Source organism: Xiphophorus couchianus, chromosome 8 (assembly GCF_001444195.1).
Source record: "Xiphophorus couchianus chromosome 8, X_couchianus-1.0, whole genome shotgun sequence".
Classification (NCBI taxonomy): domain Eukaryota; kingdom Metazoa; phylum Chordata; class Actinopteri; order Cyprinodontiformes; family Poeciliidae; genus Xiphophorus; species Xiphophorus couchianus.
In genome coordinates, this window is record NC_040235.1 from 26,678,350 (window position 1) to 26,694,422 (window position 16,073).

At 38.8% G+C, this 16,073-nt stretch overlaps 1 protein-coding gene across 4 annotated transcripts in view; it reads right to left on the bottom strand.

Moving 5' to 3' along the window:
• sez6l (seizure related 6 homolog (mouse)-like) overlaps window positions 1-16,073 on the bottom strand; it is a 70,301-nt gene that overhangs the window by 22,847 nt on the left and 31,381 nt on the right. For all 4 annotated transcript variants that reach the window (XM_028025951.1, XM_028025950.1, XM_028025949.1 and 1 more), the window contains exon 2: window positions 967-1,413. In XM_028025951.1, coding sequence (XP_027881752.1) covers window positions 967-1,413 — 447 coding nt within the window. The remainder of the gene's footprint in view (window positions 1-966; window positions 1,414-16,073) is intronic.

Below are 16,073 nucleotides of genomic sequence, written 5' to 3' on the forward strand. Positions count from 1 at the left end.
TTTAGTGTTTTCCTCCAACTGAGGTTTTCCCATCATGCATTATTGTATGAGGATAAATGTGGTTCAGTTTCATCATTTAGGTTTAAACAATAAAATATTCAAATTATGAACCTACACTGCGTTTGATGCTCCTTGAGTTTAAAGAAAAAACACTGAACTCAGTGTATTTTGGTGAGTTTTCCTCTCAAGTTGATGATCAATTTGACATATCAGAATTCGAGGCTTTTATCTGATTTCTATCTTTAGAAATTATAAAAATTTCTAAAAAAAAAAAAATTATACAACAGGATAGGGGGGAAATTATTCTCAGGACTGAATTTCATATAATACTGATTATGTCACTGATTTTTAATATTTGGTAGTATAGATTAATATAGCACTTAAACTAGCACATTTTGGATATTTTTTGTAGTATTAAAAAAAAGCTAATAATTTGTTGAGACCAAATAATCCAAGAAGAAAGTGACTGACAGTTTGCTTTCATGGTTAAAAAAAGTCATATTTCTCTACAAACCAAACCAAAACGGCATATTAAAAACACAAGATTTAAATAGACGTCTTAATGTAAGTAGTAAAAGCTAGCTACGCTAAGATGATAATAACCTCATAAAACAGCTTTTTAGGTTTAGAAAGGCACTGGAGATATTATTGTTCTTCTTTCAAAAGGAAATTCAAACTGCCACTTCACAGGAAAACCAACATTGAAAGAATGGAAGAAAATTGTGTTCGAAACCATTTTCAGATCCCCAGGGTATTTATTGTTGCAGACTGCAAAAATCTCATTTAACTTCAAACAGCGTCTTTTGTCCTGAGTCTCTTCCATGTTCTTAAGGTTTGCTGGGCTAATAAAGAGCGCATGAATTGCTGCAACACATATTCAGACGCAACATTTTTCAAAGCTTGAAAAAAATAAAAATACTATTTCATTTAGGTATTTTAGAATGACAGTTTACCTTTGACACATACCTGATAAAGGCATTTCAGTGTCCACGTCTGGTACAGTGGTTATTTCCGCCTCTGGCTCAGGTGTGTGTGTCCTTGTGTGAGGCAGCTGAGACTGTGTGTCTGTGGACGGCGGTTGGCTTGGACGGCTGCCCTGGCTCGACGCCGCAGCTGACGCTGAGGACTTCTCCCTCGTCGGTAATCCCTCGCTTTGATGCTCCTGGGGGTTGCTTCCATGGAAGGAGTTGACACTGAGTCCTCTGCCCAGGAGAGGAAGCAGATTCTGGGGCAGTGGAGAGGGGACGACCTCCCCTTTCTTGGAGACGAGGCGTCCTCTTTGGGCCAGCACAGAGTGCAGGAAACCTTCTGCTGCGAGGCTGGAAGTTTTACCTTTAGATCCGTCTTCCCTTGTGCCGGCTGTTGTCAACACTGGAGACTGAATTGAGAGGGGGACTGTGGGGACTTCTTTATCTGAGAAGAAAAGGAAATCAAAGGATGAGTCACAACAAGTGTCAAGACAGGAAATGACTAAAATGACTTGAAGAGTAAGGTCTGGGTGGTTGTGCCTCTGTCCTCCATTACAGCATCTGGATGTTAGTCACATTATTTGTCTGTGAAAACCACAAACTTCAATGTGTTTTTGTAGCATTTTGGATGATAGATCAGTGCATAACCATGAAGGAAAATGAATAAATCTGTAAGCGTTTGTGCAAAGGTGAAATTTTACGACCACATATGGTTTCACACAGTAAACAGAGAGAAACAAGAAATTTATTTTCGTAATTCCAATTTGCACAATTCCTATGATCGATGGAAGTGCAGCTGGTGTTCCACTAGAGTCAGAATGGGATACTTTACCGCTATCGTTTTATTGACTTTTTGCTCCATTTTAAGAATGAAGTTACCAACTGGAGCTGATCATCAGAAAGTCTGTCTGTCTGATGAGTGAAGCTTAATTATTGTGGACAGAGCATCTGATAGTTAAGTGATGTTATTATTGGGTCAATCCTGCAACATCTGTGTAGTACTAGCATAAATCTTGCACCATATGAGCCTTACATAGGCTGTTTGTGGGTTGTGATGCTTCTGATGTGGAATTCTTTAACATTCCTTTAACAACCAAAAAAATACATATTATAATAAACATTAGCCGGCTCACTTAGCTTCAGATCAAATGGTGCATGTTACAGCATCAATTGCAAGACAGGGAGATGCAGGAGCATTATTTACCAAAGCAGCTTATTTCCCTACGCCTGTGAAATGTTAGGCCGATTAATGAAAGTGTGATGGCGGTTTTCTTTCAACGCACGACGCGTCTTTGATGTGCAGAGGCGAGGAACAGGCGCACCTATTAATACTTGTCCTCAACTTCCACACAATGCCAGATTACACGACTTTGTTACCCAGCTTCATGGTGGCAGAACATTTTCAGAAAAAGTCCTGACACTTTGATTTTTTAGGAGTTCTCTTCATTGCTTAGCTTTATCTGTGATTCGGCTCCTTATTCACAGATCCACAAGTCACATGTAGAGTTCCTCTGAGTGACGCCATGCTGACTCCTGCAAACATTTGAAGTGCTCATCTGATCTTCGTTACAAAGCAACCCTGAAACCAGTTTAATAAAATATATATGTTTAATTATTAATATTAAGACTAGTTTGTCAGTCTCCAGTTAATCTTGCCTCAAGACGATTTGAGTCTGGAAAACCTGGAACCTGATTCCTGCATCAACAACCTTTTGGCAATTAAATGACATTGCAGCACATGTGTCAAACTGAAGGCTCGGGGGCCAAATCTGGCACACCATAGGTTTTTAAGTGGCCCTCTAGACTCCAAATACATCAATATGCCCCTCCAGTTTTTATTTTAATCTGCAAAATTAACACAAAATCAACAGATCCCCTCATTTTTTTCTGATTTTACTGTGAGTTTTTCTGAAAATTGATCAAGAACATTGGGTTTAAGTGACTGTCCCCTCAGCCTTACTTCATGTCAAGTGATTGAGAAGGTTATTAATAAAGTCCCATTAGCGCAAATATCGTGAATAATTTCTTACAAATGTTTAGAAATTAGCACCAAAAAAAATCTGTGATTTTGACTGCAAAAAAAAAAAAACAATCACAAAATCCTGGATGGACTGATCAACGTGAAAAGATGTTCAATATTATTTAATTTTAAGAGACACTTATTGATTGCTGAAACAAACAGCTGCTTATTAATATTTTAACAGCTTACTGGGTTTTATCAATACATTCTGCCACAACCGGCCCTTTAAGGACATTCAGATTTTTGATGTGAGTTTGACGCCTCTGCTCTACTGGCTGAAAAGCAATGCCTCCTCTAATAATTAGACTTTCATCAGTTTAAACTCAATGTTTTATCTCAACCGGGTCTAAAAAAGTTTTAATAAAACATTAAAAACTCAAAATGTCTGCGGCACTGGACCCATAAGGAGGCTACGCAAACTGCTGACTGGAGCTGTAATCTCTTTGCTAAGCAGTTTGATTCTGACAACAGAGAAGCAATTTAGAAAAGCTCGACTGGGCCCATCTCATCCATGTTTATCTTTATTGCCAGCTTTCCCATCTTCCTGAAAAATGAGATCTCAGATCACCTTTTATTGTGACTAACAAGCAGATCCAATGTTTTTTTTATGATTTATCCCTGTAAGGTCAGAGAGTCTCAAATCAGCGAGCGTTTTTCTCTTCGTTGCTTTAAATCTGGATTTTAGTCTTAAACAATGGTTGATGTTAACATCCTTAGACAAATACAACATTGAGATTTAGTGCTTTCACAGTGTTGGTGTTGAATGGTGTTTGGACCATGAATTATTGCCTCAAAAAGTCACTTTCTGAAAAAATTCTGCATTACGATACAAACCCTGCATGTGTTAGTGACAGACAGTTACGGCCAGGCTGAGAAAAAGACGAGTTAAATTACGAGAATAATGTCATAAAATCGCAAATAAAGTCACACCAGAATTGTTTAACAATATTATTAGATCAAAATAAATGTTACAAAAATAAAGACAAAGTGTTAGAAGGATAGTGTTATGGGAATAAAGTCATAATACGAGGAAAAAAAAGTCATAAAATACGAGAAAAAGGTCCGATGACAATAAAGTTGGAACAATAGGTGAAAAAACTCATAATAGAGGTAAAGTATTAATAACTGAAAAGAGGCATAATAATACATGAATAAATTCATAGTCCAAATATCATGAGCAGAAAGTTAGAATATTACAAGAATTAAGTCATAAGACGGCAAACTAATACGAGAATAAACTCTAATGTTCCCAAAGTTAAAAATATCAGAATAAACTAAATATATTACCAGAATAAATTCACAATATCAGTAGAATAAATTAGTAATTAAAATACGTAGTTAAAATGTGGATTGCTAAACATCTTGTAAAGTTATAGATTGGTATTTTTTCACTCATGGGACATGTTTAAAATTTTAGTATCATCAAATTATCATCAGTATCAGGACTTTAAAGCAAACAACTGAGTCTATTTAAAGGAAAGAGCTGCAGACGGACGAGCCAGTCAGTTCAGATGTTAACTATCGACGTTTTGCTCTCATTAAAAACACCTTTTCCAGTAATTTTACAACTTTCTTCTGGTACGTTTGTGACTTTATCCTGACTTTTGTCTTTCATTTTTAAAAAAAAGCACCCCTAAAGTCTGGCCCTTACTCTGTTGTAGTTAGCTTTCCGTGATATTATGATAAAAAACCAAAAACATAATAAGAAAGCGCTTCCCCCTCCCACTGTGGGTGAGTCGACCCCGTCAGGCTGCGGTGTCAGTTTGGTGCCTGAACTCTACATCCGCGATCTCATTTGCTTTACAGCGCTGACAGGATTTTCTAGGAAGTCATTGGTTGACAATCCTTTTGTCCTTAATTGGTCTCCTGTGTGAGTCCATTTGCATTTGCCGAGCCTTTGTTTTGCTGCTACGCTCGTCCCAATTACCTTATTTATGGCCATATTTCTGCCTTTGAACCGAGCTAACAATGATGTCTAATGAGAGGGACACACAGACGCAGACAGACGGCGCCGGATGGAGGGCTTGTTTAGACGGGATCAAAATGAGCTTTTAATGTGGTTTTAATATTGTAACGTGCAAAACAAATGAAGCTGCAACATCATTAGACAATAAAAAAGATGGATGTTGCTGCCTTTCCCTCGTGATGCAAAAATGAAGTTTACCGAATGTAGGATTCTTTCTCTCTCTCTCTCTTCAGACCGACGAGCTTCAGGACGGAACTTCACAATGCAAACAACGGCGAGGCATGTGTCGATTAATCACGTAGCCGCGGTGACGTGTGACTAACTGGGTTCAGTCACCAGATGAATAATCGAAGCCCAGATGCTGAGCAGCCTCACAGATAGTTAGCCTAGCAGTGCAGCTATTCAGGCCTAAAGTAGCATCTCAATGCTAAACATGTCAATCTCCACAGTCCACATTTCTAAGGAAGGATCAGGCCTTCCTGAAGCCCTTTTTTGATTCAAATGCAATTAATTGTGCTTAATTACTTACAGACCCTGTAATTAACTCAATTAAAGAATTTCAATCAAGTCCCACCGCTAGTTTCAACAAAATGGATTTTAAAGGGGAACAGTTTCCAGATGTAATACGGCTCTTAAAATGAAGAGCAGATTTTACACCATGGAGGATACAGACGTCGGTGCTGAAGGTCACACAGGGACATCTGCTGTGTGACACGTCCAAACAGAGCAGTTGTAAATCATCCGTCCATGTCTGTGTGTCTGGGTTGAAACAGCGTTATAGAAATACTGCTGTTCATGTGAATTACTTGTTCATGTCGTGCATCAGGAAGGAACTACAGGCCCCAGTCGGCTGGTGCCTTCAGGATAATGAAGCATGAAATGGTGTTTGGTTTTCAAGTGTCTACCTGCACACAGCTCTGAATAAACTCCTGGATGAAGCGTCTCAGAAGGGTTATCGCTCGTTCCTGATGAGAGAGATGACTCAACAGCTGCGCAATAAAACGAGAATCTCCCCGGATCGGTTTCAGTCCAGAACCACCGACAGGGAATATCAGTGGAATCAGCTTCATTGTTGCAGTTTTGTTTTGGGTTCTTGAGTTAAAATGCATGTTGCTTGTTGCAGCTTTCACAAAACTTGGTCTAATAGGAGATAAATCTGTTGTTAGGCCCTGTGAGGGTTTCGCTTTGTCAATGGGTTTAGCAGAAGAATAAATGAATAACTACCAGCCGCTTCAAGAAACAAAACGCTGGAAGCAATGCTGTTTGGTCCCTGATGGACTGATGCGATTCTTCATTTTTATCCTCTGTTTGCTAACTAAGGCAGATGTTTAATAGCTGTGTTCCCATTGACCATAAAATTGCGCAATTTGACATTTCAAAAATAAATGTGCTCAATGGAAACACAGCAATTGTGCAAAAATTAGTTTTTCATTAAAATGTTTTGCCGCTGGGATGAGATGTTTCTATTTGACCGGATTGCAAGTGGTGTATTTCGCAAAACTGCAAAGGAAAGACTTGTTTTGCATCATACCAGTCACATGATCAACAACCAGATGTTGCCACTGGCGCAAAGCATGAAGAAAATAACAGGAAGTGGTAGGAAGATCATGTTTTTCAATGATTTATCATGTGAATGAACTTATTCATGTGTGATTTTAATTACCGTATGTTTCTTATTTAATTCAAACAGCACAATTGTGAAATTGTGTTTTTTCAATATCAGCAGAATATTGACAGAAATTTCATTTATAATGGAAATGCCGCTACTGTGAAGAGTTTTCTGCACCTTTTTAATGCTTTTGTTGCTGATTATATCCAGTTTTAGAAACTAATGTGACAAAAGGTCCTCCTGCAGTGAGTGGCATTTTGACAACATCCAAGTTCTGGTCATAAAGAGCTGCTTTTGATTAAAAAAAAAAGACATTCACCTCCTCACAAGATCAAACACAAATGTGATTTCTGCCTCTATCTTCACTATCTTTTACCAGGACATTATAGGCAGCATCACAACAATAATCACGGACTGTTTTCTTCACACACACATACAACCTGTAAATTTTATCTTCCATTATTTATCTATAATTGTCAGGTTTAAACACCTAATATAATTTACCTAACAATAATCCATTCCCTAACATTCTTGTATATTCTGTATAATCTGTGCATATAGCTCCCATATTTATATTTATACACAATATATATATCTCTTTGCTATAACCCCTTATAGTCCATACATACAGTACATGGTCTTGTACATCTGTAAATAAATATTTATATCTCGTAGAGCACTTCTGGATAGATGCAAACTACATCTCGTTGCTTGTACTTGTGACAGTGCAATGACAATAAAGTTGAATTCTATTCTATTCTATTCTATCTTTGTAAAGCATCTCTGGTGTAACTGAAAGGAAGAATCTGCAGGAGGCGGTGCAGAGAGTTTCTATTTTTCTCCCTCTTCTTGGACACCATTTGTGAGACAAGATGTCCTCAGTGGTTTGGGAGAATACCTCTCACCTCTCTGATACAATCTCAGGCAAGTTAGTAAAGACGCTGTTCAGTCAAATCCAGTGCAACGAGAATGTGTGGTGCTTCCCAAGTCCTTACTGTTGCTCATCGTATTGAAACAAAAAGACTTAGTGGAAACAGAAAGATGACAGAAGCATTTTTTTGTTTCCACAGAAATCTTACTATTAGTCGTGGGACTCGAGTAAAAGTTTTAATCGAGTTAATTGCAGAAGTTTGGACTACACTTCAATTTTCTGAATTGTTTTTGGTAAAATAAATAGCGCAGCAGCCATGGAGCTAAACAACTTTATCAGCACTATGTAAATATAAGATTTCATAATACAGATACACAGATGAGGCTCTCGTTCCGCTGCGTCAGCATGTAACTTCCCTTCCACTCGGACTCATCATGTGCCCATGTCCACTGGCAGATGTTTTCAGAATAACAACAGTCTGACACTGTTGGTAGAAATTATATTTCCGCATGCCAAATAATGCAGGTGTAGAAGAGTGAATATCTGGAGTCCTTTCCTATCAAGCTGTCTGATGTAATTTGCTCCCAATCTCAAGTTATTAGCTTAATGTCTCTTGGTTTGTAAGTGGAGATTTCTGGTAATTCGTTTATAGGAAGAAAAGTTTTTTTTTTTTTTTGCTCAGGGTTTAAATCAGAGCTGCATTTGTCTTATCATCTCATCTCAGATTTGTTGCTGCTCCTTTCCCTGAGCGGTTTGTTAGAAAGCGAGCAGAGAGCGAATTTCCTTCCGGCTTGATGGCGGCGACCGCAGCCATCAGTTCAACAAAGCAATTTTAATGAGATCCAAAGGTTTGAAATAAGATCTCAAACTCCTCTGATATTGTTTTTCTCTCTTCGCCTTTTAATTGGCAGACTTTTTGAGAGAGCAAAGTGCCCCACAACTCTTCTCTTCTCTTTCACCACACTCCATCATTCCTCTCAAACAGAGACATGGCTGTTGTTTTTCTTCCCACCACTAATTTGATCTCAGCTAAATGTTTGAAGAATCCAACTAAAATCTAACTCCTAACTACTCTTAGCACAACCTGAACACAACAACAGTCTGTTCCAGTGTCCAATCAGATTATTTTTTGGAGCTGAAAAAACACACTGAGAATGTGTTTCTCAGTGCGCCTGGAGAAACACATTCAGGAACCATCGTTGCTGTTGAAGGATGTCGCTTGTGCACCAGATTTATGGGCGTACCAGAAACGTGCAAATACAAACAGTCCAGTAATACTACCGTAATATTTAATCAATTTGAATATGCCTTCCAATGAGGCAACCTGTAAACATGCTTTTCATTAAGCCCACCTTTCTATATTAAAAATGTTTTTATTGGCCTGCTGTAATATTCAAACCCAAATGTCATGTTTTCATTAGCTGTCGGTGGAAAATCATCGTAATTAACAGAAATAAGGGTCTGAAAACATCAATCTCAGTGTAAATGTGTTTCACTTAGTGAAACGAGTTCCTTAAAATAATGAGATTTTCAATGATATTGTAATTTATTGAGCATGTATACTGTATATGTAGCATACATACCGTATATGTTAGGTATAAAAACAACGATACACAACAAAGTATGGTGGTGGTAGCATCATGCTCTGAGGGTTAGGGTTAGGGTTAGGGTTACCCTCTCTAATGAACGAAGTCTAAAAGAAGGGACAACAAAAGCCTCTCATTAGGTTTCCACCTGATCAGCCCACCTTCTTCTTGTTAGCCGGAAAACAACAAGAGCCACATTTGTACTTTAGCTTCTAATTCTACATGTGCATAATGGCTACAAAACACAAAACACAGTTAAGATGGCAAATTGAGGGAAAAAATGTCCGTTCATATTGAAGATATTTTTGCCTTACATCTTCCTCACTTCTGACAGGTACAAAGCTCCAAGCCTATGAGCTGTCACATCAAAATGGAAACCCTTAAGTTTCCATTTTGAAACTTAAGATGACATGTGCAGCAGTGAATCACCCCTGGCACTGAAAGGTGCTTTGTTTTGATCCATCAGCAGCCAAAGTGCTTCACATGTTGGTCAGACAGAGATGAATGGCAGGTGGCAGTCCGATGACAAAGCGATCAATCAGAGAAGGGTTTTCTGCTAATGCCCTACAAGACAGAGGGAACACGCCAATATTTCAGATGGCAGGTAAAATAAAAAACAAAATCATATGGTCTCGTCATAAGGCATAAGGATAGGGCTAGGTCTAAAGCATTCATCGGTTCTACAACATAATATGTTACTTGGATAAAAAGTGTGCAAAGCATCCCAGGATTTCTGCAGACACTTTGCATGTTTCCGTTTATATCCGGAAATTTAGCGCACGGAGGGCAAAAAGACGATTCTTTTTTGATTCAGTTAACAGAACGCAACCTGGAGATGTCGGAATTATTCATTCAGCACAGTGAGCCACGGTGAGGAGAAAACGCCAAAGAACAACTCAAAGCCACTCGTATGCTTTTTTTAATCGCTCTCTGTGTCGGCTACGCCCATTGCCATGGCAACTGACTGACAACAGCTCCAATAGTGTATCAGAGTTAAAGACCAAAAATCACAAAAAATATTTCCCACACAAAGAGCGGAACATTCAGTCCTTAAGTTTAATGTTTTCAGGCTTGATATGTATTTTGTACTTATTAATAAGTGATCATCTGAACAGAACAGTGGTAGACTAGCTACCTAGCTACATCTGCTGCACTGATGATGGGTCAGAGAGTCGGTGCCAAAAGAACCCCTCTCATCCTGGTGAAAAATCTACCAAAAAATGTCAGGTATTTTTGCAGTTGCTGTGTTCCCATTGAGCAAATTTATTTATTTATTATTCTATTTTGTACAATCTTAGCTGCTTTCTTCAGAAGCTGTACTCATAACAGCAACAATGCTAATTTGTTGTATAAATAAAATTCGTATCTATCATGTTTAAAATATGGTAAAGTCAGAGGTCAATACAATAGATACCAGATACAAATCTGCATCACGCGACTATGCTATCCTACATTGTCCTACATTGTCCTACACTGTCCTACACTGTCCTACATTGTCCTACACTGTCCTACACTGTCCTACATTGTCCTACACTGTCCTACATTGTCCTACACTGTCCTACACTGTCCTACACTATCCTACATTGTCCTACATTGTCCTACACTGTCCTACACTGTCCTACACTGTCCTACACTGTCCTACATTGTCCTACACTGTCCTACACTGTCCTACATTGTCCTACACTGTCCTACACTGTCCTACATTGTCCTACATTGTCCTACACTGTCCTACATTGTCCTACACTGTCCTACACTGTCCTACACTGTCCCACATTGTCCTACACTGTCCTACACTGTCCTACATTGTCCTACACTGTCCTACACTGTCCTACATTGTCCTACATTGTCCTACACTGTCCTACACTGTCCTACATTGTCCTACACTGTCCTACACTGTCCTACACTATCCTACATTGTCCTACACTGTCCTACACTGTCCTACATTGTCCTACACTGTCCTACATTGTCCTACACTGTCCTACACTGTCCTACATTGTCCTACACTGTCCTACACTGTCCTACATTGTCCTACACTGTCCTACATTGTCCTACATTGTCCGAGGTGTTTGAATATGTCTGTCCTAAGACCCTCCTCAACAGTTTTCCTGAACACAGTGCACTACTGTATGTATTATTTGCATTATTTGTACTATTTTATTGAAAATCCTCAACGACTTTAAGCAAGCAATAAAGTGATAAAGAAGTAGCTGAAATTTTTATATATTCTATCTTTCCTCCCTTGATTCGTCTTAAAGAGAAAAGCAGCAGCGACACAGAACTTCCAGACAGGTTCACAAATGTTTCAATGGGTTCACTGTGACTGTCAACGAAATAAAACAGGAATGCAATCATGACAGTCTAGTTTCACAGAAATGCCATCAGAATAAAATATATACTCCCAAAATAACAAGCGACAATCACCATCTATTGCTGAGGACAGCATTATGTGCTGATAAATTCACCTATTTCCACAAACCAGACTGAAATGACATTTTCTGATCTCTCTTGTTCAGCTTATCGGGGCATTTCTGTGAAGCTTATTACTCCCTTCTCAGATGGTGAGGATGATAGCATAGCAGCTATGTCTCTTTCTCTCAGTGGAGCAGATTATAAGTTAGAAACATAAGAACACTGGGTCAGAAGTTGATCTTGATCAGTCTGGATGTGGAGGTTTTACAGCTTCTAACCTCTTCCACTGGGCCTGCTTGCATCATGGCGTCCCTGAAGTTCATTATTCTCTATTATTCTGATTCAGGAGTGCCTTATTCCAGCAGCGCACAACCCGTACATGCAGCTTAATCACATCTTTCAGTGGTTATTGAACCATTTGGGCGACTGTGTTAAATTTCCATCTTGATTTCTGTCAAAGAACAAACTGCAAGGAGATTCTTTTAGCGTATTATTGGAGTATAGTTTTATGAACTTCCTGACTGGTTCTGACTCAGAATGCACAGTGATAGAAATAAAGCTGAACATGTCAGACAGCTCTCACCACCCACTTTATCTCCCACTCTTTTTTTTCTTCTTCTTAATCAAAGCAGAATAACAAAAAGACACACAGCTTTTCTCATTCTGTCAGCGGCTCTGACTATGTTGTTTGAAACTAAACCTTTTAAATCGCATCCACATTGTGAACCTTCCAAACAACCATCCATTGTAAACAGTCTGGGCTGGAAGCTGAGAAGAGGCCGGCAACAATAAAACGATTGAGCAATGAAAGCCTGTGTGCACAGCTTCATTTGAGCCCTGCAAAGAACACAACACAACCTGAAGAATATCCATTTAGAGACTAAAACAAGGACAGCACGCTCACTCTGGGTTTAACTGGGCTGTAAAAACATTAACAGGGTTTTTAACTGGACTTAAACAATAACCAGCACATTATAACGTAAGGTACCCACAGATGTTCACAAGTCATTTCTCCAACTCAAAGTGAAGTCACTAATGCCTGGAATAAACATTTTCTCATCAAATCCTTGACATGTAGGTCACCTCTAACCAGGGCCGGCTTTAGAACAATAAGGGACCTAAGACAGTCAGCTTTGGTGCCCCTATGCAAAATAATAATAATAATAATAATAATAATAATAATAATAATAATAATAATAATAATAAAATCTCCATTTTATTAATTCAAATTACAGTATATTAATAGGAAGGCCTACACATCAACAGTTTAAAATGTCTCATGTGAGACGATTCCCAAAATGTGTAAGTTCTGAATACTGAAACTAAGTTCTGAAACTGTAAGTTCAGAATATGCAAATGTTTGAGTATTGTAAACATTAAAGAAAATGTGGCAATCTTAACAAAACAACACTTAATCTGGCCCTGGGAGTTTTTAAATGAAGTACAATGTAAAACATGCATTCATTACAAAAACAGTCAAAGTCTTTGGTCTCTCCCCCAAAACCTGAAGCCTTGGGCTACTGCTCTTGTCAGCCCCTCTTAAAGTCTGGCATTTCTATAGGTTGTAAATCTGTACTTTAATAATTATCTCCTAATTCATTGACTCATCTTTTAATTGGCCATTGGGTTTATTATCCAAAATCAGCTGAAGAGTTAAACTTTCCGATGGCAGTCATTTCTGAAAAGCTTAAAGTCTTACTGAAAATGATGCTGTTAAAATTCTGTAGATAAAGAGTAAATACTGTTAGACAAGGCACTGCATTGAGGAAGAACCTCTTATAGTGTTTTGAGTCGGCAACGTGAGATTACTAAGGCTCAGCTTGAGTGTGGATGATTTAGCATCCACTGTTGGAGGAAAGCAACGTGTCCATTTCAGCAAGCGGAAGAGGTTGTGACGTGAAGGGAAGATCCAACAGTCCTCAGCGTCGACTTCATTTCCCTGCCACTCCGACACATCGAGCCACGCGAACAACAAGATTTCAGTGAGACGATGAAAACGGACTCCTCGACGGTTCCGTGTGTCTTTAGGGATTCTGTTAAACACGGAAAAATCCCAACCTTTTTGTTTTCTTTGTTACTTCCCTTAATTTGTATTCTAAAAGCTGGTGGCTGTTTAAAGAGTTTTATCAGAGCTGAGACTGGCAGCAACAGCATCAGGGACCCATTCTCTGTCGACCAAGTCTGTTCCCCATGGAGATGCTGTTGGATAAATTGTATTTTTAGTAATTATCAAATATTCGTTGTATCATGTAGCCTTGTAGTTACATTTAGATAATGTTTACTTATATGCTTTTATTCTTTTACTCTTAGTATAAGTAATGTTGAATCCCTGTGAAATGGAGGTGTTAGTTGTTCCAAGCTGAGTTTTACAACCCTGGAGGAAACTCTGCTTTGTTCTTTGTGCTACAAAGCCGTTGCTTTGAAGCTATACAACGTGTCCCATTCTACGCCGTGCCTGGAGCAGGAAGGATTTAGATTGTAGATACCATGTGTTAGTTAGTGATTATCATTTAGCGCTGCAACTATGTGAATTGTTTTCCCCTCCACCATTTTAGAGTTGCAGCGCCCCGTGTGGCAGGTTTCCTAAAATCAATAAAACAGAGGAGCGGGAGATGTGTTTTCAGAGCGGTTGGAGATTTGTAACTGAAAGCACATCTCTGTCCGTTCTCCTCGCGAGAAACAAAGAATCTAACTCTCTTGTCTTTCCTATGTTTGTTTAAATTGTCTCTAATAGGTATTTAGACCTGACATTTGTATGGTCCTTCGCAGCCGGAAGTCAAGACACCGAACGGATCCCGGCAGGTCTGGTCGACTCCGGTTAAAGACCGTGCGCACGGCAAGTTTCTTATTGGAAGCTTATCAGATCCTGTTGAAGGGCTGGTGTCGGCCTACCTGTTGGAATCTGACGGTTGACGACTCCGAGGGGAAGACAGAGGGTGAGTGGATTCTTGTTTAAAAGTGTGGCGAATGACTGAGGGTCATTGCGCGAATACAAAACCCTGTAAATTCTAGACTCTAACAGGTAAAAATAGAGCACAAAAAATCCGTGAAGGGCGTACGAAGTCCTTGCGCAAAATTTCGTTGAAACAGGTGCACGGAGCCTGGTGCAAACCTGCTGTAAAATTTAATTAATTAGGCGATAAAAAAAAAAAAAATAATAATAATTTTTCGGCGATAAAAACGAGAATAATAAAATTTAATAAATTCGGAATAATAATGAAATGATAACAACAATAAAATTTCCTCAATTCGATATATAATAATAGAATTTAATCAACAATAAAAATATTTAAATCAGGCACTAAAATTGTAATTGGAACGGACGGCGGAGTCCGGCGAAGTAGGCGCTTAAAGTCCGCAACAAGTGTGTGATTGTGCGAGTGCTTGGAGGTGTAAATACCACTTGGTATTTTACCTCATATAAAACAGTAGGATTGTAACCAGCAAACCTCTTGAGGATGCAGAGGTAAGAACCCCCACTCGAAAGAGTTGAAGCGTGGGTTACCTCAACAGGTTGTTTCAATTGCTGGCCTACTGAACAGAACCCCAGTCTTTAGGACTCCCTAGGCGTCGACAAACTGGGCCAAATTTTATAAATAAAAAAAAAAAAAATGGGGAAAAATATAAGTAAGAATAAGCCAACAGACAGTTTAAAAACAAATGACTGGAAATATGTTGAAAATCAGGATCCGCATAAAATAAAATATTTAGATAAATGGATAACAGACTATAACTTTGACGGCCGTCTGAACTCACAAAAACTAACAGTACTGCAGGATAAAATAAAACAAAAAACAAAGTCAAACCAAAAGAAAATGCGCAAAGAAGGGTATGAGGATGTGAACCTTTGGTTAGAATTAGCACAAAAAAGAGAAGAGGAGGAAGACTCGTTTGATGAGTACAGCCTGAGAATGCATCAACATTACATGGGATTGAGGACTGGGATTTTAGATGAATACATTAACCACGCTATACACGCAGAAAAGGTCTCAAAAGAAAAGAAAAAGGTTTCAGGAGCCTTTTTCCAAGATGAGGAGCAAATATTTTATCAAGAAAGGAGAGGAAGAGGAAAGTTTAGGGGTAGAACTCAGAACCTCAGAGGACAGCAAGGGAGAATGGGAAGAAGAAATTCCAGAAAAAATGATTTAGGATGTTGGTGTTGTGGGAAGGAAGGACACATAGCCAGAAATTGCCCAGAAAAATACACAGATCAGTCAGCATGACTAGAATCAGAAAGTTTAGAGAGTGAAGAGGTCCGATTAAATCTACAGGATTTATTATCTATGGATAGTGTAAGACCAGAAATAACTCTTTTCATGAATGGTAGACCTGTAGTTTTCCTTTGTGACACTGGTGCATGTAGAACAACATGCAGAGAAAACATTTCTGGGGTAAAGATTAGTGGGGAAACTGTCGTCGTGAGGTCAGCTGGGGGAAAATTAACACAAGTCAATGAATCAGAGCCAGTCTGGCTTAGAGATCCACAGGGACAAGCTTGTCAGTTGTCCATTTTGATGCTCCCAGAATGCCTAGTAAACTTATTAGGCAGAGATGGCCTTATACAGCTAGGATTAGCTTTGATTTCAACCACTGATGGGCACATAGCAGTTAAAAGGCAGTCAGAAATAAAAAAGGGAGATTTCT